The sequence below is a fragment of the Kogia breviceps genome, chromosome 1, assembly GCF_026419965.1.
Source record: "Kogia breviceps isolate mKogBre1 chromosome 1, mKogBre1 haplotype 1, whole genome shotgun sequence".
Lineage (NCBI taxonomy): Eukaryota > Metazoa > Chordata > Mammalia > Artiodactyla > Physeteridae > Kogia > Kogia breviceps.
The window spans coordinates 67,172,798-67,199,557 of record NC_081310.1 but is presented as its reverse complement, the minus strand read 5'-3'; the positions used below and the strand labels follow the sequence as shown (position 1 = coordinate 67,199,557).

Sequence of the window (26,760 nt, the reverse complement as noted above, 5' to 3'; positions counted from 1 at the left end):
GAATCAGTGTGACAGCCTCACGGACCAAGTGACCCATATCACACCCTGTACCTCCACGGGTGGTGACCATCGTAAATCAGGTTCATAAATGCCAGTCTGATGGGGTGACACAGCCTCTTTCTGGGGGAACACGTAGTCTAAGGGCAGAGCCACGTTATAAGAAGAGCACAGCTGGCTCCCCTCTGAGCCTGTCCTTGCCTTCCTCCTTCTGTCCCCTCCTCCCCACACCTCCCCAACTCCCCTCTTTCTTCCTCTCCCCAGAACAAATGGGAAGGAGGGTGGCTGCCTGCCCAGAGAGCTACTGCATATTCAGAAGGAGCAGACAGGCGAGTAACGTTCAGGATATAATAGCCTTAATGACAAATGCCACCGTTTACCCAGCACCTGCCTCCAGAACCCAAGGCTCCCTTCAAATCCAAGTTCCGCTTAAGGCGGGAGGGGGCTTCTCTGTCCTCCAATCAGGATCTGAATATAAAAAAGGAACCTGAACTCCAGCATGAGAGAGGCAAGGTAGACTGAAGGAAGAACTTCCTCACAAGGTCATTTAAGCTTAAAGGGCTCGGCTAATGAAGACTGGGGGTATGAAGGCAAGGTGGGGTGGAAAGCCTTCATTTCTAGGGGTATCTAGTGAAAGCAGAGCCACCACTATCCCAGAGTGCCTCCTCCCAACTCACCACACCACTTTGCTAACTCCAGAGCCTCTCACTGAGCCCTGGCCCATGGAGCAGACAGTTGGGGCTGCCAGTCACCTTCCAAAACATGTTTTGCCTTTTCGCCTTCATTCTGTGGCTTGGCTCAACTGGGCCTGAAAATTCCCCACACCTGGGGTAGGCCAAGATGGGATGCTCCACCATTAACATCACTGTTTCCAACCTGAACGCCCTGCTCTGTCCTCAGAACAGCCTTATGGGGTGGGACAGCAGGTCTTCAGTCCCCAAAAGCAGCGAGGGGCAGCTTCCAGGGCCACGTGGGGGGAGGGGCATCCAGAGGCCATGGTTCAGAGTCTCTGGGGTCTTGCTGCACAGCCCCTGGTTCCACCCCCCAGGGGGCCTCCCAAGAAAGAGCATCTACGGTGGCCTTCTAAGACCTGGCTGGAGTGGCCCCATCAGCTCACTGCCAAGAGGTGACTGGATCGAAGGGGCATCATCTGTGCCCAGTAAATTTCTTCCCAGCTTGCAGCCCTCGGCCCAGAGCTCCGTTGGCTAAATCCTCTGTCTATGGCCGCCAAGGCCAGTGTAAACACTACAAAGGAAACACAGTGTCTCTTGGCAAGGACACTTCCTAACAAAGCTCGGGATTCTTCCATGATGCTGTTTCATGAGCTACGGCCATAAAAAGTATTTATCCTTTACTGTGAATCTTTGGGTTCAGAGAGTCGTTATGGGTCTTGTTGCCCCGTTTGGCCTGTCCGTGTGTGTATTGCCCATTTTAGACTGAGAGTCAATGGAACACTTCAAAAAAGCCCTAAGTTCCCCTGCTACCCTCCCTGGGCACTGACTGGGGAGGGAGAACAAGGGTGAAGCCAATCTTGGCTCCCCTTTCCCACACCATCAGCTGGGAGAATCCCTTCTCACACTGCTCTTGGGAAATGCCAATGCCAGTCTGATGGGGAGACGCAGCCTCTGTCAGGGGCAGAACCACACACACCCTGTGAAGAAAAGACAAGGGAGATCCAAGAGCAAACCACAGGCACGTAAGTGTGAACAGAAGGCAGGGTGGACGTAGCAACAGAGGGGTTCCAGGTATCCGCTCGGGTGGGCCGCCCTCCCTTCCGGAAGGGTACTTTGACACAATTTCCAGGGCAGGATGGTGGCTCCACTCTGGAGAACCAAGCGGGGGCCCACAGACAGCTACCAAAGGGCGTTCTCTCTCTCCCTCTGCTTCAGCTTACAGAGGGAGAGCCCCTGGAGGCAACAGAAGTCTCAGGCAGTGGGTGGGAGTGCATGCACACAGTGCTGTGACATCCTACAGTAGCACTTCTGAACATTGCAGGCTGAGAAAGGAGAAAACTGGAGCTGAGAACATTGGCTTCCGTCTTTGCCTCTGTCTGGATCCTTTCCCTCTGGTGGGGCCGGAATCAGGAGGGAGCTAAGGGTGGGCAGCCACGTGGCTCAGCCCCTGAGCCCTGTGATCTGGCTCTGAGTGAGGCCAGGGGTGTGCACGGGAGGTAGGCGGAGGTGGGCCAGGAGGCAAGAGGGAGATGGGGCACCGTTCCCTGAGCTGCAGGCCAACCAGTCATTTTTCCAGACTGGGCAAACAGAGCAGAACACAAGAAAAATAAAAAGAAAGGAGGCTGATGCTCATGGGGATAATGAGAGGAGTGGGCGAGCATTGTGTCAGCTGCTGGAAAAGAGATGACAGCTCTGTTATCTCAGTAAAAGCCACAGACCAGGTCTCGGGAGACCAGGGTTCCAACGCAGCCTGACAGCGGGAGTAGTGCGGGTAGGAGTTGAGTCATATCATGTTTTATTAAATAACACCACCCCCCACCCCACCCCCACACACACACATCACTCACAGTGGATTACCATTCTCTCAGCAAGCATTATCAGCGTGGACCCTGGAGCCAGGCTGCCTGGGTTCAAATCCTGACTTTGACACTTAGAGACTGTATAATACTCTGTAAAATGGGGATAATAATAATAGTACCTAGTCCTGTGGTTGTTATGAGGATTAAATGAGCTAATGCACTGTAAAGCACATGCATGGCACATAGTAAGCTCTTGGAAATGTTAGCTATTCTGACCATTATTACTTCTCTGCCAGGTCCTTTGCCAAGAGCTGGGTTTCTGCCTTGGAGACCCTCCGATCATTCAAAGGAGGTACAAGCAGTAACTGCACGGTGCAGTAAGTGCAGTAAGAGAGCTGTGGCCCAGGGGAGCACGGACAAGAGCAAGCTCACTCTGCCTGTGGAAATCAGGGAGAGCTTCATACAGGAGATAATATTTGACTTGGGTCCTGCAGGGTGAATAGGAGTTCTCCCCAAATGACGAATAAGGAAAGAAGGACATCTGAACCTAGACTGGGCAAAAGCTTAGAGACATGAGAACCTGGGATACATGACCTCGTGAATCTGGCTCTCAAGTTCTGTAGGAATTATAGAAGGAAATGAGAATGGCAGGAAAGCCAGGTCAGACTGCAGGGCCTCGTGTCATGCTAAGGCATTTGAATTTTGTTCTGTAAAAAACTGAGACTCACTACAGGATTTTAAGCAAGGGGATGGCATGATCAAGTTTGTGTTTTGGGAAATAACACACTTGTGGGTCATGGAAAATAGATTAGAAAGTGAGAAGGCTGCAGAAAAACACACACAGGAGGATTTTGCAATGGCTCGGGCAAACACAAAGGAGGAGAAAGTATTCTAGTGCTTCTGGACTGGCTGGCAGATTACACTGAGGCCAGGGTGCAGGATACTGACACCTACTGTGTGTCAGAACTGTGCCAGGTCCCAGGGCTCCAAATAAGAATCAGATTTGACACAGGCCACTGGGGAGTTTGTAGAGCAGGCAGAGAGGAGAACAGCAGAGGGCAGGGAAGTGGCACAGGTCCTGGGCTGGACACACACTAGGGGGATGCTGGAACACAGGGACAGAGTGCTTATGGCTACACATGGGGTTGGAGAGGAAAGTGCTGTCAGGAGATCATCCTAGAGGATGCAACAGCTGGCGGACAGAAGGGTCAGAGAGCAAAGATGTGGAGATGCGAAATCACCTGGAGGATTCTGGTTGCTGCGAGACAGTCACATGGTTAGGGTCTAGAGTTTGAGAAAAGGGGCTGGTCTCAGAAGTAAGGAGTCAGAGCTCAGCCAAAGGTGTGGATCCCAATCTCTCACGGTGGCAGCCTTTAAAAATACAGATCTATGGGGGCTTCCCTGGTGGCGCAGTGGTTGAGAGTCCGCCTGCCGATGCAGGGGACATGGGTTTGTGCCCCGGTCCGGGAAGATCCCACATGCTGCGGAGCGGCTGGGCCCATGAGCCTTGGCCGCTGAGCCTGCGCGTCCGGAGCCTGTGCTCTGCAACGGGAGAGGCCACAGCAGTGAGAGGCCCGTGTACTGAAAAAAAAAAAACAAAAAAAACAACAGATCTATTTGAATCAGCATCTCTAAGCGGGGGCGAGGGGGGATCAGACATTTTTAAGAGCTCTCTGGTGAATCTGACCTGCACCATAGGCTAAGAACCATGGTTATGCGGACAGGGAGGCACTGAAAGGTGACCTGGTCAGATCCAGGCCTTAGGAAGATCCAGGTGGAGGGCGGAGGGCGGGGTGAGGCAGGGACACCCGTTCGGGATCCCCAGTAGTGGTGCAGCACCATGGCAGGTGAGGCGGGAAGCTGCCAAAGCCACTAAGGAAATAGAACTGACAGAACTTGGGGAGTCCATACGGCTGTGGGGGGAGAAAGAGAGGAGTTGAGAGTAACTCTATTTTAGGGATGAGAAACTGAGGCCTGGATCAGTGGTTCTCAACAGTTTTGAGTGTGAAGATTTCTTTTCCACATAAAAAACAGTGTGATGATAGTTAAACTTGCATTAATAGAAAATACCTAAGGACACTAGCTACATGGATTTCTAAAATGATCTCTAGATCATTTTAAAGAACTTGCATTTTATCCATCACAACAGCATAGATATATACATGCACAAGAACATTGGAAGCAGAACAACCTGGACTGCAATCTTATCTCTACCATGACTAGACGTGTGACCTTGGACACATGAACTATCCGTGCCTCCGTCCCTCACCTGTCAGCTGGGTGTTTCAGCAGTACCGCATCATGGAGTTGTACTAGGATTGAAGAGTTGTTCATGTAAAGGGCTGAGAAGAAGGCTTGAGGTATGGTAAATTTCAATGAGCTTTAGCTATTACTATAACTTTTATTCAGGTTAAAGATCATCTTTAAGTGCTTGGTGCATATATGGATGTGAGGACGCCCAGGGTCATGTGTGGTGGTCCCAGGTCGGCCTGAGTTGCTCCTGCCCTTCTGAACTTTGCAACATGGGGCACAAATTAACTACATATGTCCACGCGTCATCATCACATGGCGGCAGTGTGACTGTGCCTATGTAAGGCAGTGTCATTACCCAATATTCCATTGCATGGAGCAGGATGCCTTCGGTGACGTACCAGAATTGTATCTGGAACTTGGATATTAGATCTAGGTGTTGTGACTTGCAAAAGGCAATTTTTACAACATAAATATTAAGTTAGACTGGAGTTCCAGGATGATGTAATTGGAGGGTGGAAGAGGCATCCCAGAACCTTGGAGGACCTCACCTTGGAAGGCAAAATGCCATCACCACTCCCCTGAGCCTGGCTTCTCGAGGACCTGAAGAGCTCTGGAAGCAATGCAGACTAAGAAGCCCCCTGACCAGTGTTGTCTGGTCATGCCAGCTGATGTTGTAGCAGGACTGCTCAGCCGGCCCACAAATTGACAACCTCTGGACAGGATCATGAACAACGGGCAGAAAGGGATTTCAGGGTCCTCCAGTACAACTGCACTCCCAGTGGGGCTGCAGACACGGTTCACTTCTCCTCTTCCTGTCTTTGCCCCTCCCTTTGGTTGACAACCAGAGCCCTTGGGGGTTTCTGAGTATACATGCAGTGTCTTGGCCACAAGTAAAGAGGATAAGGAAGCTTATTCCCAGAGAAGAAATGGTCCCTGGTTGGGGCCAGGCCAGGGGAGAATGTGGGGCCTTGGGGGGCCTGAGCCCGTGGCAGAGTGCCAGGAGCCAGCATGTCTCCAGAAAGGAAATGACAGCTTTGCAGAAGGTTTCTGTCCTCAGTACACAGCCTTAGAAAGTGTCAGAGGGCTGCTAGGCCAGAGGGGCCTCCCAGGATGAAGGGCGTGTCCTGTATCACTGGAGGTAAAAACTGTTAACTGCCTCAGCAGCTGGATAACCCCGAGGGGAGGGACACCCAGGACTGAGGTGGAGTTTTCCACTGTCCCAGTGACAAGAGTGTTCAGATTCAGAAACTAAGTTAAATTATAGAAGAAAGTTTAAATTGTAAGATAATTTAACGACTTAGTCAGTAGACTGCAATTGATACCTGCCACACACAGATGAGAAAACTGAGGCTCAGAGAGGGCAACTGAGTAGCCCAAGGCCACCTAGTTAGCATGAAAGAGGCAGAGCCAGAACTGGACCCAAGTTTGTGAGACTCCAAGCCCAGCACTGCTTACCCTAGAAATGGGTCAGGAGGTGGCAACAAGCCCAAATGTCCATCAGGAGGGGCTGCTCAGACAAATATGGGGCAGAGAGTGAGAGAGAGCCTTATGCACCAATATGGAGTGATCATCAAGCTATCCTACTGAGTAAAAATAAAAGTGCATAGTTGCTTGAACCTATTGCTTGTATGTGCATTAAGTTAAATCTGGCAACACGCAAGAAACTGGTATGTTGATTGTGTCCTGAAGGAAACTGGGTTACAGGAAGACAGGCAGGGGGAGAAGACATTTCCCTGGTGCAATCTTTTCTACCTTTTGGATTTTGAATCAAGAGAAGGTATTAGCTTTTCATATTTTTACAATAATAACATTATTTAAAAAGAGATCGACGGAGAATTTCCTTGTTCAACCCTCTTAAATGCGGTGAAACAGACTCCTACTGAGCACCCAGGCTGTGCCAAGCCTCAGGTGGGTGCTGCGGGTTATACCATGATGGGCAGGATGCTGCCTCTACCCACAAGGAGCCACTCACCCCAGGCGACCCAGACCCCCAGGCTGGCTGAGGGGTACGCTACCACAAGACTCCCACAGCTCCTCCCTGTTGCGCATTTGCCCGGACCCCCAGCCACCCGAGGCTGTGAGCCTCAGTTTGTGAGGGGTGAGGGTGTGACCCAGATCCAGCCCCTGTGGGTCTGATGACCACGGGGCAGTTGAGCCCAAACTGCTCAGGGCCACACATCTCCTTCCTGGCAGAGTCTCCAGACAGGGCAGTGGGGAGGTGGGGAGCCTGAGCTGCCTCCCTGTGGAAAGGATCATAGACAATCGTGCCCTTTCTTCTCTTGCTTTAAGCACTCACTGCCTGGAATCAAGCAGCAGTTACTGTGCAGATCAAATAAGCAGTGAGCCCCCGAGATGGGATTTCAGCCTGGGTGGGAAATGTGAGCAGGTCCTGACTCTCTGAAAATGTAGCTGTAATCCACCACATTGGAGAGTCACCTCCCCACTGCCTCACTTTCCCTGCGCTTTTCTGTCCCCACATTCCGCCTCCCAGCTCCATCCTAGGAGTGGGCAACTGCGGCAGCAACCCCGGTATCTTGACGTCCCACCACTTTTCCCAGCCTTCACCTCATATTGTGCTTGACACACCAAAAAGAGATAAATACCTCCCTTGGGGTGAAGCTACACCAATTGGTGTCCCCGAGGCTCCAGGAAGGGAAGCTCTTTCTGAAGGAGTCACCTCTTTCTGGAGGAGGCTAAGGGTCTGGCTATATGAAGCCAGTGAATGGCAAAATGCTCTCCCAGCCAATACTTCCAATGAAGCAGCTCTCCGGGGACCTGATGATAGAAAAAGTAAACATCATCAAGTTTTCTAAGTAATCAGCTGAGGTGGCAGGAAGTTTCGATGGGCTGTTACTTAACACTTAGCTACAAGTGTGTTGCAGTTTTTTAACTGGGGAGAATTGTTAGAGGTAATGGTCTTCCTTGAATGGGTCTCCTGGGATGACATGGACAGGGGACATTTGGGTTTCCTCATGTACTTTGTGTGATGACCATACAGCCTTCAACTCTCTCCTGAGTGTGATATACATGGAGAAGCTGAAAGAAGACACTGACGTTGTTCACACGGACAGTGACTTTAGGTCTTACATAAAATCTTTATTCTGCCTTAACTTGGCAGTGTGATCCCAGGCCAGATTTTTCCCTCTCTGGTCCCCAGAGCATCCTGGCAGCCAAACCAAGGCTGTCTCTTGTGCTAACTCACACACAGCAAGACTCCATTCCCTCAGCAACCTCCTAGACAAGGTGACCCAGGGAAGGATCGTCACTGCTCAGAGGACACATCCGACACCCCTCACATTTGGGAACGTAACAGCAGGGGAGTGAGGGGAATTGCTAGGAGGAGGAATGAAAGAGTCTGGCGCTTTGCATTCCTTTTCCTCTGTTAATTTGGCCTGTTTTCCAAACATGCGTCAAACAATCTCCCTCCCAGAAGCAGCAGCAGCAGAAGGAAATGTTATTAAAAACAGGTCCGTTAGTGGGCATGGTGTGTGGATGAAGTCTTGGGGAGTTTTGGCTGCTAAATAAAGACTCTATTGTTGTCATTCCTCCTTTCCCAAGCTCCCTCCCTCCCTTCTCCCCTCCCTCCCTCCCTCCCTCCTCCCCTCCCTCCTTACAATTTGCCCGGCCCTCCCCCAACCTAACCTCCCCACCCCAATAGGATCCGGTGGAAGAAAAGCCAGGCAAGCACAAGCAGGCACACACCACTGGGAGATCAGAACTTCTAGCTGGCTCTCTGCTGCCACAGCTCCACCAAAGGGCGGGGGGAAACCGAGGGAGCCTTGCCGACTAAACCCAGAGCTGAGAGGAGAGGCAGGTGGTGCAGGTAAGTCCAGTACGGAGATGGGGAGGAAGGCTCCTGCCTCCAGCCAGTTTCTTCCTGCTCCATCCAAGCTAGTTTATTGATCTAGTCTGTATCCTCTCCTCCCTTCCTTCCTTCCTTCCTTCTTTCCTTCCTTCCACCAATTTTTTCTCCTTCCGAAGGAGCTCAAATTAGTCTTCCTCATTTCTTCTCCCCCCTCTTCCTTCTCTGCATCATTCTGTACCCATGTATTTGCTTGTGGCAAAAGCTAAACTTTCTTGGTACAGATGTTTGTTGTAGCGCAAAGTTATGCTGCACACAGCATTTCTACAGACCAAGTTCCCATAGAATCCCTACTCTAGAACCCATTTCTCTGCACCTTTCACGTTTTGTCACACGCTGTCACAGGCACACACACGTGTCACGTAGAGGCTGCACTCTCACTCCACATGCACACCCACGAATACACACACAATATGAAGGCATCCTGTCCATTCACCTCCCCTCTTCTGCATCTGATATGCAGGGCTAGAGCACATAGTGATGAGACACTGGCAGGGCCACACACAGGCACGCGCACACACACTGCATCTTGTCTCTTGCCCTCTCACACGCCTCCCCGACTGTAAGAGAAAAGAGAAAGTGTGTTTCCCCACTGAGATGGCAGAGCCAAAAGAAATCATGTGTCCTGAGTCCAGGCGGAGTAGGAAGGAGATGAACAACAGCAGAAGTTGGAAGGATTTCTTCGTTCTTTAGAACTTAATCGAGTGGGAGAGAGAAAAAGCAGGTTTCCAACCTGCACGGCGTCTTCGTAGTAGCTCTGACTTTGGAGGTACGAATTCCCAGCTCTGGGGGCAATTCATTTCTTTTTTCTGCAGGCAGCTAGAAAAGATTTCTCTTTAAAGCCACTTCAGAATTATCCCACACCGGTAAGGGGTCCCTGTGGGAGAGGGAAAAAGACTGTAGTTCCTTAATCAGTCAGGGAGGGGAAAACTAAAGTGGCCAACTGAATGGGGCTTGTTCTGAATAGGGTGGTACCTCTCCATCTCCCCAACTCTTTCCTCTTTGACGACACAGAGTGCTATCCCAGCGCAGGCCGGGCATGGGCTAGAGCAGGGTCTCCAAATATGGTTGATCTTCCAAATGCCCTGAGTGCAGGGGAGGGGGAGAGGGGTGCTCACTAAAAAATAGATGTCTGGACCCCTCGCTCCAGACCCACTGGATCAAGACCCAGGAATCTATTGTTGTCTTAGGACTTGAGGGTCAGCTAGGGCTTGAGAACCTGAACCAGGGGCCTGAAGGACACCTGTGTGGAATTGAAGAGCCCAGGATTCTGGCAGTTAGCTGCGCAGAAGGGCTGTGTGGCTTCCTGGACAAGGACTGTCTGCTGGGGGAGCTCCAGAGTGTCCCAAGTGGGCCACCCTCTTTTGCGGAGTAGAAGCAAGCACCTGAGGGAACAGGGAAGACCTCCTGTGAGCTCTCACCCTCCCTTCTCCTGTAAGCACTGATGAGCATGTCGTGGGGGAACATTCCAGAAAGAAAGTTCCCCCAAGATAGCTCCAAAGAGTTTATGTTTCCTCTTACCTGCTAATCTGCCTGCCCTGGGCCCCCAGGGGCATGTGTGGGGCTCCTCTACATCCCTTCTAGATCCCCCCCTCCCCTGCCCAACAGCTGTCTGTTCTGACAGGCTCACACAGAGGATGGGCTGAACACTCCCCCTTCGCCTTCCCTGGGGGAGGGGGCGGCAGCCCTATTTATTGGGCCTGTGGGAGAAGCCGGAAGGGGCAGAAAAGCCAGGTGCAACAGGTTGGGATGGGAAGTCATGGGTCACAGTGGGACTCCACAGCCTTCTGAGGACAGGAGAGTGCACCGTCCCTGGTCAGCATCCCCTCACCTGCTTCAGAAAGGCTAGGGGTGGGGGTTACTGAATTGGAAGGACAGAGTAAACGTTCCCCGAATGGCCGGGGGCATCTGTGTTCTGTCTAATTCGTTGGTTCTGAGACTCAAGTGTGGTCTCACAGGCCCCAAAGAGGAGGAAATTGCTCTGTGTAGGAGAGTTGGGGGAAATCCACGTGCCTACCTGCAAAGATCAGCCTTTCGGTGGAGGGCAGGGCTGTCCTCTGGCCAAGCTGGAGGGAAAGAGACCCCATTACTTTGAAATAATGTCAATAATAGCTTAACATTCACTGAGCACTCACTTTTCACACATTTCCTCACTTAACCTTCCAAATAATCTGATAAGAAGGTGTTAGTATGCCCATTTTACAGATGAGGAAACTGAAGCTTAGTAGAGGTAAGAGATTTCTCAAGAGTACCCAGCTAAACAGCTGAAGAGTTGCAGGGTTGAGATCCACATCTACAAGCACCCAGTGCATCAGACACATTCTTGTATGCTTTTTTCAGGGCTTGGAGATGTTAGGGGATGGAGGCAGAGAGAAGGATATGGTGAGGTGACAGGCTGTCAGAGGACTAGAGCCATTCTCACGCTTGTTTCTTCCCCAGGCCCTTGGAATGGAAAACTTGCTCTTCTGGACTAGTGGCCTGAGGCCAAAAAAACACTGTGTTTACACTTTGCCTGGTGGCAGACACCGGGGAGACAGATTGTCTCTCCATAGCAGTGTTATATTGATTTTTAGCACTTTCTGATCTGCAGCACATTTTAAAGTTGCTTATCACACTTACTTCTGAAAACAACTGGATGAGGAAGATACAGGGCTAGGGAAGACTTCGTTATCTCCATTTTACAGAGAAGGAAACTGAGGCGAGAACAGGGTCCCGTCACTAGGTTGAAGTAGACGGGCTGTGACCCCACGTCCCCTGTCTAATATGCACCGTGATGAGCTCCCTGCCTCTGCCCCAATCAGGCTCACCCACACTCTGATTTCACTCCTCAGGAAAGGGACAGTGCATCCGTGACGTGCTGAATTTATCATGCCTCCATGTCAACCCTTTCCTTACCTCAGGACCCCACAAGCCCTACTTGGAGGCCTTGGAAGAGTCTCAGGCAGCCTGGCTGGGCCTGCCTCACTCCTCTGCTAACAGCTGATCAGAGACCACCCGATTCACCTAGCTTCCAACTCTCTTCTGGGCTTCAGGAAGAGATAAAGGGAACAGGATGGCTTTCAGAAGTCTGAGTTTAGGACAGAAGGAAGGGAACAAAGAAAGAGGGTCATCCCAATGTCCATGGGTGTGTCCAGGGGCAGCCCCATCCTCCACGGTAGAGTCACTGGCTTTGTTAAGCCATGGAGGCTCAGGGGTGACAAGCTAGATGGGAAATCAGACAAGAAAGAAGAACACCAGGAAGTAGTGTGGAGTCATCCTTCTTTAACCCGGGGAGACACACCCAACTTCATTCCCAGCCCAGCCCCAATCCTAGACTCTCTCCATACAAAGCCAATTACCCATAAACTTGCCCTAATGACTTGGCAAACCCATGTGGACCTCAAGCCTGCCCCCAGTCCTGAGGCTAAACATTGCAAGGGTCCTGGGAGTTTGAACCTTCAATGAATGAATTTATGAGCTAAGCAGGGACAGGGCTACCTCACTTTAAAAATCAGAGTCTCTTGGTCTTGCCTGGTGGTCCAGAGGTTGAGACTCTGTGCTCCCATTGCAGAGGGCATGGGCTCAATCCCTGGTTGGGGAACTACGATCCCACATGCCACACAGCACGGCCTAAAAAAAATAAATAAATAGATCAGAGTCTCTCTAGAGAATATGCTCTTTTATAAACAAATAAATGAATAAACAAACCCATTGCCATCTGTAGAGATTTTATGCTCTACAACATGCCTTAATGTGCGTGATCTCATTTGATCCTCACACAGTTGAGAAGCCTGGGGCCTGAGGAAGAGGGTCAGAGCCAGGATTCAAGCCCAAATCTCTAATACTTGGAACTGAAATTTGAATTTAAAACTCTCTTAGAAAATGTTCTTAGGGCTTCCCTGGTGGCGCAGTGGTTAAGAATCCACCTGCCAGTGCAGGGGACAAGGGTTCAAGCCCTGGTCCGGGAAGATCCCACATGCCACGGAGCAACTAAGCCCACGCACCACAACTACTGAGCCTGTGTTCTAGAGCCCGCGAGCCACAACTACTGAGCCAGGGTGCCACAACTACTGAAGCTTGCGTGCCTAGAGCCTGTGCTCCACAAGAGAAGCCACCGCAATGAGAAGCCTGTGCACCACAACGAAGAGCAGCCCCCACTCACCACAACTAGAGAAAGCCTGCGTGCAGCAACGAGGACCCAACGCAGCCAAAAGATAAATAAATAAATTTATTAAAAAGAAAAACAGAAAATGTTCTTAAGTGAGAGAGTGAATTTGGGGTGGGTCAAAGCAATTGCTTTCCCCCCACAAACGAGCAGCTTTTTGAGAACCGATGCTGGTGAAGAGGCTGCAGAAGGAGGTCAGTGGCTCTAAGTGGTCCACATGCATTCATTGAACAAGCAGTGAGCACAGCCAGGCAGAAAGCTGGGAGGCGTGCTTGCAAAGGCATACGAAATTTAAAACTCACACATACTTACGACCCAGCCTAAGGCACTGTTATGACTGGACAGAAGGTTCTAGAAGACAGGAACATAAGAAGGTGTGACTCTGTGCTTTGTGAGGAAGACTATGGCTCCCCTTGGAGTCCAGGGACCTCCAGTCTGTCACAAATTCTGGTTTGGAGACTTAAACTCTGGGGGCTGCCCAGGCTCCAGCAGGATGGGGCACTGCCTGAGGAGAAAAGCCTAGGAAATGAGCACTATTTCCTAAAGAAGGAAGTGTGTGTGCGTGCGAACACACACACACACACACACACACACACAGAGAATGTTTCAGCCACAGGGCTAAGAGGAGGGGAACTGAACAGATCCAGTTTCTCCACGGAACACGCCCAGGAGCTTCTCCTTGGGAACCTCCTCTCAGCTCTGAGAGGAGCTTGGCCAGCCCCAGAGGTCTAGAGTGTAGAAGGGTCAGAGGACCCATGGGAAGATAAGAGAAGTTCCCAAAAGGTCTGGCATGGGAGGTGGGGATGAGGAAGTCCTGTGCTCACGCGGATGGAAGGGGTGGGAGGCAGGCCTGCCAGGTGGAGCTGTGACTAACCTGTGATTCTGTCACCCCTGACAATGAGGCCAAGTGCTGCCCAGGCCCTGAACCACCACGAAACACCCCTGAGCAAGGGCCAGCTGCCTGAGTCACAGTGCCTCACGGAGCAGGCTTCCACTCTGGACAAGCTTTACTTGCTTCCCTCAGGGCCCAGTACCAGGTAGATGCTCTTGGTGACGAAGGCAACGAAGGGAAAGAGGGCCCAGCCAGCCTGGGAAGCCTCCCCAGGGCAGGGCTTCTCGCACCACGAGAGATCTCTTGCTTATTGTCAGGCTTCTGGGCGATCCAGGAAATAAAAAACGCCAAAGCAAAAAAATTCAAGGTCACAAAAATTGGGGCTCTTAAAAATGTTTGATTTTAGTACACTAATGTTGTAACCACCTGTTTAAAATCTATGTGCAATATGGTTGTGCTATTTTCAAGAAAATTACAGGACTTGTAACATATTAATTCATGGTTCACCAGTTACAAGTGGTGTGGGGTCTGGCAACAAGACTCAAGTTTAGTCTTACAATGAATGTCTTTTCTTCTCAGTCCTTTTGGTGTATCCCCAAGACTGTTACATCCTCAACTGGAGATAAAGACAAGAATCTAACTGCAAGGTCCTTTGTGATGGGAGGCCCAGGGGACATGGTACTCCGGGACCCCTTGGAGAGGTCTGCCTGGGAAGAGACCACCTTAGAGGGAGGTGAAGAAGCAACAGAAGCTGCAGAGCAGTCTCCTCCCTCCTCCCTCCTCATCTGTCTCCCTTCCTTCTTCCTCGACTTCCTTCCCACACTCAGTATCCTCTATGAGAACTCACTCATGCACACAGACGACAGGGGAGCGTGCGTTTGCTTATGTGTGTGGTTCGGGGAGAGGAGTGGTGTGTGTGTGAGTGTGCAGGCTGGGTGTCCAGGGGGGGCTCTGCCCTCCTTCCTGTTTCTTGTGGCATTCAGCTCCTCCCGAGCATAGGACTCAGGACTAAGTAGCTGGTGAGGGGCTTCTGTTGTCTTCCTTTGAGCAAAGCCAGCAGGAAGCCGGCACTGGGTCACACAAGGAAAGATGTGGGCTCCAAGGAAAGAGAGGGGAAACCTGGAACAGAGGCTTCACAGGGTCCAGATGCAGCTGGGGATACACTCCAGCCCACTCTCTTGCAGGGCACCCCAAGAAACCTGCATCTCCAATGTGTCCCAGACCCCAGGAAGGTGAGGGACAGACCACCACAACTGTGAAGCAGCAGCAAGGAGGGCCATTGGAAGCAATGTGGAAACAGAGACCCTGGAGGGAGACCAGAGGGGCTGTCACAGGGATGATGGCCCTGGAAGGGGAAAGTACAGGTAACCCAGCCAGGCCAGGGGAGCAAGTCTATGGGAGAAGCCAAGTTCCATCTGCAGACTTGGATCTACTGCAATTTCCCCAGCTTAACTCAACTCAAACTACGTGGCCCTGTCTGAGGTATCATCAGGACCAAGGGGAAGGGCAACCTGAAAACATCCTTTAGCAACCTATTCCACTATGTCTCTGAGGCAGGAAGTTCTTCTTTATATCCCACCTCAATGCCACCAACTCCAATGGACATGGAAAGCAGCAATACCAGGTCAGAAGAAGTGACCCCCACAGCTTTTTTTTAAATTGAAGTCTAGTTGATGTACAATATTATATAAGTTACAGGTGTACAATACAGTGATGCACAATTTTTAAAGGTTATACTCCATTTATAGTTATTATAAAATATTGGCTATATTCTGCGTGTTGTACAATATATCCTAGTTTATTTTATACATAATAGTTTATACCTCTTAATCCCCTACCTCTGTATTGCCCCTTCCTGCTTCTCTCTCCCCACTAGTAACCACTAGTTTGGTCTATATACCTATGAGTCTGCTTCCTTTTTGTTATATTCACTAGTTTGTTGTGTTCCCCATAGCTTTCAGTTCCTTCCTTGTTTATTTCCCCAGGAGCCTCCACATCTGGGGAGAAATTCTTGGTGTGTATCCTGCTGGCAAAGACCAGCATTCTCTGAGCTGAGCTCCGGCGGTGAGGGACGATCAAGGGCAGACACAAGGGTATCTGCACCATTTCCTTCCCAAGAGCTCTGTGAGCCCATGGAGACCTGGGGTTTTGTCCTGGGTCTGCTGTTACATAGCTTCCTGGCCTTCACAAGCTACTTCTTTCCTCCAGTACTCAATTTTTATAAATAGTCAAGTCTGGACTTGATTTGTGGATTTCAAAACATTTTTAGCAATGCAACTTTTTTTTTCAAATGAATGCTTGGGCTGTTTTTTAAATCTGTTATGTATATACAGATACATAACAGATTAAAAAAACACAGAGCTGCTCAGGTTGGCACAGGGGTGGGTTGGGGGTACCCCAGGGCCATCCCCTTGGTCTCCCTCTCTCAGGAGGACTCCACAGAAATGGGGGCACAGTTTGAAAATCACCGAGTTACGGGATCCGTAAGGACCCTGCAGATGTAACACCCCAGGACGCTATAGCTCACATAATCTAACATCCCTCCTATAAGGGGAGTATAAGTAGAGGGGGATGGTTTTCTCATGATGCAAATGGGGAGACCGAGGGCTAGAGAGGTTAAAGGTCTTCTCCAGGAAACCCCGGGACTCCTGATTCACAGCCCAATGTGCTTTCTGCCAGGATGGCTCACACTCTCCAGAGCAGGCTTAATACATTCAGCGGCTAGGCCTCTGGGAGAGGGATCCAGACCCTCCAGCCCTTGTTACTTGCTCACCTGCCGGATACAGGCAAACAAGGAGATGCTTCCACAGGTCCCGCCCACAGCTGCCCCTGGAGCCCATCCTGACCAACTCTAGCTGCAAAGACATGTCCTCTCATTACTGAGGCCCAGCAGGCTGATCCCTTCCTGTATTCCTCCCCACAGGGGTGTCACCTGGATCATGAGGTCATTCTTCTGCTGGCTTCTCCCACTTCTCCTCATCTTGGCCTCACAGGCCCAAGACCAGCCAACAAGACGACCAAGACCCAGACCAAGGCCCCGGCCCAGACCCAGACTCAGGCCCACACCCAGCTTTCCTCAGCCCCATGAGCCATCGGAGCCTACAGACCTGCCTCCTCCCCTCCCACCAGGCCCTCCATCTATCTTTCCTGACTGTCCCCGGGAGTGCTATTGCCCTCCTGATTTCCCATCCGCCCTCTACTGTGACAGCCGCAATCTTCGAAAGGTCCCTCTCATCCCACCCCGCATCCATTACCTCTATCTCCAGAACAACTTCATAACTGAGCTCCCAGTGGAGTCCTTCAAGAACGCCACGGGCCTGAGGTGGATCAACCTGGACAACAACCGAATTCGCAAGGTGGACCAGAAAGTGCTAGAGAAACTACCCAGCCTGGTGTTCCTCTACATGGAAAAGAACCACCTTGAAGAGGTGCCCTCGGCTCTGCCCCAGAACTTGGAGCAGCTGAGGTTAAGCCAGAACCATATCTCCAGAATCCCACCCGGCGTCTTCAGCAAGCTGGGGAAACTGCTGCTCCTGGATCTCCAACACAACAGGCTGAGCGATGGCGTCTTCAAGCCCGACACCTTCCAGGGCCTTAAAAACCTCATGCAGCTCAACCTGGCCCACAACATCTTGAGAAAGATGCCACCCAAGATCCCCGTGGCCATTCACCAGCTCTACCTGGACAGCAACAAAATCGAGACCATCCCCAGCGGATACTTCAAGGGCTTCCCCAACCTGGCCTTCATTCGCCTCAACTACAACAAGCTCTCAGACAGGGGCCTCCCCAAGAACTCCTTTAACATCTCCAACCTACTTGTGCTCCACCTCTCGCACAACAAGATCAGCAATGTGCCAGACATCAACAACAAGCTAGAGCACCTGTACCTCAACAACAACAGCATCGAGAGTGAGTGGGGGCAGGGCTGGGTGCAGCCACTGGGAGGGAAGCTGGAGTCTCTTCTGCCTCAACACTTTCTCATGAGCCTCATGGTGGGGGGTGCAAAAAGCACCCAATGTGGCCCCGGTCTTCAAACCTTGGTCTTTCCACTTACTATCTGTGTGACCTTAAAAGGATATCTGACCTCTCTGGGAAGTTTCCTCATTTGTAAAATGAGAATGGCACAAAGTTGACATGAAGATTTAATAGTTTAATATGGATAAAGTGCCCAGAATACCATGCTTGGAGGGTACTAGCTTTTCTCCCTCCACCCCTTCCCATCAGCCCCAGCTCCTTTGCCCTCCAGATCTATAGATAAGGTAGACATGGAATATAGCCCTGGATGTTCTCCTAAAAGCAGAATGGTGACATTTAAATGTTGACTCTGAAATGTCCTGGCCCTGTCCACTGCAGAAACTGGCAGCTATGAGGAAAGAGGCTTCTTCCCAAGCCTAAGCCTAGGTTTTAAAGAGTCTGTAAAAAGCATACACAGAGAGGCAACTATACACTCAGAGTATACAACTGGTAAAAAATGTGCAGCCAGAAGAACATGTCGGTATGCAGGTGCTTTCTGAATCTATCTGGAAGGCTGGAAGATTTAGTCATTTAAGATAGTACACTTAAGGCAGAATTTGCCTAAGCTACATTTACAGGGTCCCGGGCTTGGGATAAAAAATTGCAGGCCAGAAAAGAGGCTCGAAGTCACAGTTTTACTTCAACCAAAAACGTCAGGTCTGAGTAGAGCATCAGCAGAACAGTTTGAAAACAAAAGAGAGAATATTATCTGGTCCGTGGACAAAATCAGGCTACATTCACACAAGGAATGCAGCAGCTGTGCAGATAAAGAACACCAGGAGGAAAGAGAAGCACTCCTAAAATAATATTAGGAGTCCTTAGTTTTCAAGCCAAAGGATGAGAGGGGGATTTTTGAATTTCTGTAATAGTGAAACAAGCAGGTGGGAGAACAGGCTTATTCACTCATCTGAGATAATTACACAAAGGTCGGGGAAGGCTTCTTTAAATCTTGTAAGAAACAAATTCAGGAAAAGGGAAACTACTGTCTAATTTTACCCTGCAGGTAGCAAACTAATGGAACACATTACCCCCAGGAGGCTGTATAGGCCACAAATCCAGACAGAAAGGATACCTTGATTAATACATGGCTGACAAGTTTCTACCACACTGTGGAAGAACAGGCTACAGGGGGTGGGGGGCTGAGGGAGTGTATCATCCAGCCTTCTGAGGTTGAAGACAGAAAGATCACACCCACTCTCACCATTTCACAGATTTGAGAACTGAGCATCAGGGTGGTAAAGTCCAAAGTCACAAAGGTCACAGGAAGACAATCCATCTATGTCAGGGCTCTTTCTGCTACTCCAATGTTGAAGAGAGAAGAAAGGGGAGAGAGGGAAGACGAGGAAGAGGAAGAAGGAGACGAAGCGCAACCACAGAACAGAAGATAAACAGCCCACAGAAGATGAAAGAAGCAAGGCTTAGGGAGAATAAAAAGCTCCATTTAGAAGATGACATATCTCGTGTCATCTAATAAGAGGTGAAGGAGAAAATGGAAACTCATTTTCCATTTGAAAGCCTACCACAATTTGGCCATAACTTACCTTTCCAGCTTACTTTCCCCAGAATCGCTAATCAACTTCTGAATCAACAGATTCATCATGTCGTAGGGCCCCAAGCCCTTCCCAGGCCCCCCTTCCTCTTCCTGTCACCCCTATTTCAGTTAATGGAACCATCTTCTGCTCATCTTCATGTCTCACATCCTGTTCACAGGAAAACCTCCAGAGTAACCCATCCACCTACTGGCTTCAGATCTTGCTTCCCCCTATTGTTTCTCCACACTGTAGCCAGTTTCATCCTTCTATAGTATAAACCTGATCAAAGGACCCTTCCAGGTTGAACACTCCAGGACACTCTGGTTCATATATCCCACCCTCCGTCTCATAACAACAGTACTGCTCAGTGCCATTCCTCAGGCTAGAAATCAAAGACCCCATCCTTAGTGAAATATTTGAAAGCCTACCATAAGTGGTGGCCACAACTTACCTCTTCAGCTTAGTCTTCCTAGTATATCACATCGTACTATTTACTGGTCCCAAACTCTGCCGTGAGCTTTTTGGCCTCCACAGTATCATCCAAATAAGTCACAGCATCAGAACACCATCCCCAGGTCTCTACCTGCCATAATCCTGTCTCTGAAGGTTCAGCTGAAAGTTTACTTCCTCTGTGACTCTTCTGAGTAAATTTTCAATAACAATTGTTGATCAATTCCAACTTAATTTGTTTCACAAATGGGTAAACGGAGCCTGGAGGTTAGGGTCGACTCATTCATGGTCACACGTTCGCAAGAACTGGTCAGCCAGTTCCAGAGAGGAAAACTCTAGAGTCCTTGTCCCTGTCTACCCTCTTCTTCCTCTTTGTCTTTGCCTCCAGCCCTGTCAGGCCTGACCCCCTTCCCATCTCTCCTGCTGACTTCTCCCCTTTTTCTCCATAGAAATCAATGGGACCCAGATTTGCCCCAACAATCTAGTTGCCTTCCACGACTTCTCCTCGGATCTGGAGAATGTGCCACACCTCCGCTACCTGCGGCTGGATGGAAACTACCTGAAGCCGCCCATCCCACTGGACCTCATGATGTGCTTCCGCCTGCTGCAATCTGTGGTCATCTAAGCCTTGCTCTGCCCCTGGAGCTCCTCTGGCCACACTTGAATGCAGTGGCCCAGATGCCTGTGTCCACCATTTGTTTTCTCTGTCTTCTTTTCTTGCTCACAGCTTTGCCTTTCTTATCCCACCCTCCTGATGCAAGGACAAGCCACGTACTCTGCTGCCCCTGCAGCTTCTAGAGCAAGACTTCCAAAGGCTTGATTTGGTCCACGCAGCTCAAAGACACCCACTGCACATCCAAACTTCTGGCCCCAGAAGCACAGAGGTGTGTCTAAGGACTTCATATTCTCTTCTCTCTCCTCCTCCCCTCATCACTCTTGGGTAAGTCCGGGCTACGAACTGACATCTGGATCTTGTCCTGGCCAAAGCAAGCAGAAGACGATCAGGGGCAGCCTAGAGGTGAGGTTTGGGAAGTCCTGCTGGAAACTCCTCCATGGTGGGCAGCTCTGGCCCAAAGAGGTTGAGAAACCCGCGTCTCCCTGGCCTAGGATCCCGTCTTCCAAAACTGCTGCTCCACCACCCCATTCACTGGCACCAGACAGTGCACCAGCTCTGTGCCAGCCCGTGTTCTCCGGGAAGGAAGTGCAAGGGAACGGCTGGGGGAGGGCAGAGGGTCAGAGATTCACACAAGGTCCTGCATTCGGGTGTCTCTTCACAGGGATGAGATGGGGCCCTCCTCAGCACACAGCTTCCTGGCTGGTCCTCTCTGTTCCAAGAGTAAGAGCAGGGAGGAGCATTCCAGGAGAAGAATGGCTCAGAAAACTAGGAATCAGCTGGTGGGAGAGGGGTGGGAGTCAGAGACCCAGGATGGGCCCCGTGTGGGTGCAGATGGATCCTGCTGCCCCCTTGGCCACGCTGGATAAGAGGTCTGATGCTCTGGGGAACACAGCATCCACAGTAGAGTGTACAGAGCCACCAACCCCGCCCCGCCATCTGTTCTCTATCAGTGAGGATGTGGCCCAATTCTTTCCACTCCGGGAAGCAGTTCCTGAGAAACTGCTCAAGAAGGGGTGGAGCACCTGGAAATCTCCCAGAAGCCTCTTCCACTTGCGCAGATTGGCCTCCCTTTCTAAGACAGACACAGCAGTGACACCTGGTGGCTGGTGCTGGCTACAGCTGGCTTCCATGGTCCTGCTCATCTCTCCGGTGTGATTTTCCAAGATCGAGGAGTTAGCCTCAGGTTCCAACTTGGAGAGCCATGGGCGATGTGCATGGTCTCTCTCTCCTCTGGGGTCTAAAGGGCACAAAGGTACAGAGGCCCCAAGGTGGGGGATCTGATTCCCATCATGAGTGAACCCAAGTGGGAACCTTCAGGAAACCAGTTGAGGATACAGTTTGTTCTGATCTGCTCTCTTACCTTATGGGCCCCCTCTGCTCTCAGCTTTCACGTGGTACACCAAGGAGGTGGATAAGATACCCCTCCAAGGACCCTCTGGCGCTCATGTTCCTGTATGCAGCTCCATCCTTTAGACCATGTTCTAATGCAGGACGAGTCCTAAATATTATCCCTTTCCCTTGCAATAATTTATTCCCTGTATGGACTGTCCTTCCCCCAGAGTTCCTACCCCACCCTCTCTGGCCCAGGTGAGCAGAGTGACAGGCCTCTAAGGGAAGCCTGGGTTCCACAGGGCTGACTCAACTTCATCTTCCCCTTAACTCCCTCTAGGGGATGCTGCCCCTCTACAGCCTCTGAGTATATGTTGGTGGGGGTGGGGGCATACGTCCTAGAAATGAGTAGGATACAGTGCCCACTCCCAAGTTAGGCTGAAAAAAGTTCCAGAGATGTTTAAGAAATTGGATTAAGCTAGGTCCCTAACTTCAAGAAATTCCCATTATACTCTTATTTTTTCCTTTTGCTAATTTACGGAAAATGGGCCCGTTTCATTACAGCCTCCATCCCCCATGCTCGCATACAACTGCTTCATTCTTCGAGGCTGCAGCTGGTTTCTTCAAGGCTCCTGCTTAGAGTCAAGATATTACTGTGTCTGTAAGCAACCTCGTGCTGTGGCCTGGATAAGCCCCTTCTGCACCTTACTCCCACCTTGCGCCCCCAGCCCCTCTGATGAGGCCCTCAGGGGAGCACAGCTCCTGGGGCTCCCCGGGGAGGAGGGGTCATTCTCCAGCTCCTGCCAACCTGAAGTGTTTTGTTTCAGCAGCAACAAAATCACCATCATCCTATTGCCGCATCTAGAATATTTCTGCTTCCTCCATTGCTCCCTGTATCTGTAAACCAGAGGAAATTAAATTGGCTTTACAGCACCACCCTCCCACATGCTTTGTGCTGTTTTCCCTCGGGCTTAAGGAAACCCCCTCCTCCATATACAAGTTAATTCTCTCAGTGCTGCTGACATATGCACATACAGGTGTGTAGGTAGGTGTGTATGTATGTGTACTCTGTACATATATCTATTCTTTCTTGAAGACCATATTAACTTTGTGCAACAACTTTGACATTCCAGCACGCTTCACAGCAGAGAAAATAAAGTGATATGAAAAATATCCTGCTTGAACTTGACAATGTAAACAGATGAGAATAGTACCTTAAAGTCACTTTGCCACCCCTCTCCCCTGCCTCCCACCTTCCTTGCTCTGAGAAGACTGGTGGAGAAAGGATCCTATCCTTAAGAAGCTCTAGGAAAATGTTTCCAAAAGTTTTTTTGGTGAATTTTCCCCAAAACTCACAATTGTTACAAAAATAATCCCTAAAGTCAGACAAGAAATCTGACAGCTACATTTGAAGCCCAAATCTCCAAGTTCTTTTTAACCCCCAGATACCAAATTGAGGTCTCCCAAATGTTCAGTACTGAAAGACACAAAACACACACCATTCCTGACCAGGAAAAGCTAACAGACTAGTTGAGGACAGGTAGTGTAAGATACATAAAACAGTGGCAGAGGTGTATCAAGGGCAGTGAGCAAAGCGCCAGTCACATCATCTGGAATGGTCTACACGCTACGCAGATGTTCACAGAAGGGCAAAAACAGGGTACCCTGGAATCTCTCTTCAGGTGGAAGGTTTGTTCCAGAACCAACCCTGTGATCCTCCGGGACTACACCATCTTCTTTCAAATGAAAACTGCCAGATGCTGTCCCACCCCTCCCACCCTGCCCCCTAAATTCCTGCTTCAGTTCAATTCAGCAAGTTCAGCACGTATCAACCATGTGCAAGGTTCCCAGCTAAGAATTCAAGGATAAGTAATACATACCCCACGCCACTGAGGAATTCATAAAGGGAAAAATCCATGAATTAGTAATTGCATGTCTTAAGTGTTTGCAATAATGTTGGGTACAGAAAGCATAGTGGAGAGGGCCTCTACTTCTGCCTGGGAGAAAGCAGAATGGCTCCTATCATTTGAGCAGGAAAGAAGGGAAACAGCATGAGAAAAAGATTGGAAAACATGGAGTCTACCCTGTATGAGAGGGTGTGTGTGTGTGTGTGTGTGTGTGTGCGCCTGAGAGAGGAAGAGAAATGAGTTCCAGTCATGGAGTTATGTAGCTACAAGCCCTCAGCAGGGAATATACCCTTGCTGTCCAAAAAAGCAGGAGGGTTCCTGAAACTTCCACCCCTGCGTCTCTCTCTGCCCATGAATGGGGAAGCAACAGGGTCAGCTGGCCAGACTTCTGTCCCCAGGGCCTGCCACCTCAGTTCCATCATCATGCCTCCTGCTTCTCCTAATGAGATTCGGATTAGACCAGCTCCCGCACCTCCCGCCACCTTTTCCGGGCTCTCTGGGAGCTGAGCTGCCTGGAACAACAGCATGATCGTTAGACGGTTCCCACGTAAGTAACATACACACACACACACACACACATCCCATGGACCCTCCCTGAAATCCATGGTAACCAGAGTGTGTGCCGGTGTGTTTGTGAAACCGAGAGCAGAAGCTGGGAGAGGGTCTAAGACGTGCAGCCTAAATCAGAAGCTGCTCCACTGGGGGCCGGGGGCCGGGGGCCGGGGCCGGGGCGGGGAGCCGGCGCATGCGTGGCGTGACCGCAAATCTGGCCAAGCTGGCCGGTTGCGTGGGAGAATACCTATTGCAGGGGCCACTGCGATAGAGCCCAGAGAGCAGGAGGGCTGGCGGGTGTGCGTCACCAAGAAAGCGGGGAAGGAGAGTGGGAGCAGACTGCAGGGGGGAATGAATGAACAGTCACATCTGCATTCTTCGCAGGGAATAAATGGTGTGGGGTGGGGAGGGGTGACGCCCAGGCTGACTGGGGGGGTGGGGCGGGGGTGCGGGTTTCTGGCTGCGGAGCCTAGGCTGTAGAGAGAAAGTAGACGACAGCCCGCCACATATGCATTCTGCTTCCTGGGCACCTTCCTGGCTCCAGGGGCTCTCTCCTTCCACCAGCAGAGCCCTGCGTGTCTCTCCAAACGTGGGGGGCTGTCTGGGGCACAGGAACAAGTGTTGCTCTGGTGACAAGGTTCTTGGGCTGGGGAAGCCCCCTCCACACCAGCTGGTGCCCAGGAGCACTGCAGATTGAGCACTGCCTCTGGGGCCAGGCTGTTAGCTCTGCCCCTTCCCCTGTTGTGCCAGGGCAGAGATGAGTTCTGCCAAGGCCATCTCTTCCGAGGGCACGGAGACACATGGTCTCAGGACCTCAGGGGTGAGGCAAAGAAGGGGAGGGTCATATGAATAAAGGAGAACTCTCTGGCCTGAGAATCAGGAAATCTAGGACCTGGCCCTGGCTCTGTGTGACCTTGGGCAAGTCACCTCCCCTTGCTGGGCCTCGGTTTCCCCACATGCACTATGAAAGGTTTGGACTGAATGATCCTAAGGAGAACCATGCAGCTGCGATTCATTATCTGGTTAGTGGGAGGAAGTAGGGAGAAGCATCACCTAAGAACCTGGGCAAACATGTATGCAGGCTGGCAGACTCCTGGGGACGATGTCTCTTAGCCCCTTACCCGTACCTTCAGCGAGGACTTGCCCTGCAGCAACCTAAGGCACCAGGGAAAGGAGAGTCTCTGCTGACACATCCATCTTCGGTAGGGGACCATGGAGTGGGGGGGATTCTCCTCAGCCCCCTGAGGACCCCACACAATGCCTCCTGGTGTTTATGATCAGGAAGTTTCTTTTCTAGGGCCCAATCTTACAGATTTGGAGAATTTCCTATATCTTCCTCCGCATCATCGTCAGAGAGCTTGAAGTTGGCTATCACATCCTGCTCCATCCCCCATTCACCTTCTCTTTGAATCTCTCTCCCTGTGGTGATCTTTGTTCAGTAATGGTCCTGTATTAGAGGTCCAGGTGGTGGGTGGTGGTGCTGGTCGGAGTACCTCAGCTGAGCCTCTTTTAATCTTTGGATTCCATCTATGAAACCAAAGCCTTATCACTCTGGCTGGAGAAAAAAGCTGGAAAGCCAAGCCCCATCCCCCCACACACCCCCACTGCTGCCTTCTCTTCTTAGAGAGTACAGAATCTGAGGGGTTGGTCTCCCCTCAGGAGGTGGGAACCACCTGCCCCCTCAAAGACAGTGGGCCAGAAAAAGATGTAGTAGACAGAGAAAGAGAGGAAAAGATGATGAGAGGTGGGGAGGGGTACATATAGGGGGCTGAGAGTAGAAGGCATGGAGGGAGGGAGAGAAAAATTCTTTCAAACCAAGCAAAGGAGTGGAATGAGGGACCCGCTGAGGAAACAGGAGAAGAAACAGCTGGACGTCAGGAAAAAGAGAAGTCTGATTGGCTGCACGCTTGCCTTGGCTGGCTCCCTTGCCCTCCCCAGGCGACAGTCTACCCAGACCCCTCCGTGGGTCATGACTTCTCCATCAGAGTCCCCACCTCTCTGGAAGCTGTGAGCCTCCACTTGGAACCAAAAGAGTCTACAGGGATACGGTTCAAGGCTTTGAGGTGTTAGGCCCATTGGTATGCAAATGAGGGAGAGTGCTTGTGGGGAGGAGGGCACAGGGGTGGGGTGGGGTGTCTGGGTTGAGACAGGGGATTGAGGTTGGAGGGAGGCAGTAAATTGTCTTATGGCTTTTGCTTTAAGATTTTTTTTGATTATATAATTTGGTTTGGAGTAACGTATGGAACATAAGATGAAGAGACACCTCTTGCTAGGATGGGGGCTTACCCCCTTGCCCAACTAAAATTAAGAAAGGGAGCGTGCTCGCTTTGGCAGCACACAAACTAAAATTGGAACGCTACAGAGAAGATTAGCATGGCCCGTGCACAAGGGTGACACGCAAATTCGTGAAGCTTGCCATATTTTTTTTTTTTTTTTTGCTGCATTTGAGTCTGTTGCTGCGCGCAGGCTTTCTCTAGTTGCAGTGAGCAGGGGCTGCTCTTTGTTGTGGTGCGCGGGCTTCTCATTGCGGTGGCTTCTCTTGTTGCGGAGCACGGGCTGTAGGTGCACGGGCTTCAGTAGTTGCAGCACGCTGGCTCAGCAGTTGTGGCGCACGGGCCTAGTTGCTCCGTGGCATGTGGGATCTTCCGGGACCAGGGCCCGAACCCGTCTCCCCTGCATTGGCAGGCGGATTCTTAACCACTGTGCCACCAGGGGAGCCCCATATTTTTTATAACTGAGTCACTTTGCTGTACAGCAGAGATTGGCACAACATTGTAAATCAACTATACTTCAATTTTT

General features: G+C 50.8%; 1 protein-coding gene and 1 non-coding gene across 4 annotated transcripts in view; both read left to right on the top strand.

Moving 5' to 3' along the window:
* Window positions 1-22,446, top strand: part of PRELP (proline and arginine rich end leucine rich repeat protein) — a 78,953-nt gene extending 56,507 nt beyond the window's left edge. For 2 of the 3 annotated variants that reach the window (XM_067033539.1, XM_067033533.1), the window contains 3 exons: window positions 8,282-8,546; window positions 16,485-17,470; window positions 20,007-22,446. In XM_067033539.1, coding sequence (XP_066889640.1) covers window positions 16,501-17,470; window positions 20,007-20,182 — 1,146 coding nt within the window. In that variant the 5' untranslated portion in view covers window positions 8,282-8,546; window positions 16,485-16,500 and the 3' untranslated portion in view covers window positions 20,183-22,446. Of the gene's footprint in view, window positions 1-8,281; window positions 8,547-9,220; window positions 9,355-16,484; window positions 17,471-20,006 lie in introns of those variants that run through there. The other variant, XM_067033546.1, reaches the window with a different exon arrangement.
* Window positions 22,447-26,279: 3,833 nt separating this feature from the next.
* On the top strand, window positions 26,280-26,386 carry LOC131746661 (U6 spliceosomal RNA). Its single transcript, XR_009332607.1, has one exon. It is a non-coding gene; the product is annotated as a U6 spliceosomal RNA (small nuclear RNA).
* Window positions 26,387-26,760: the final 374 nt, after the last annotated feature.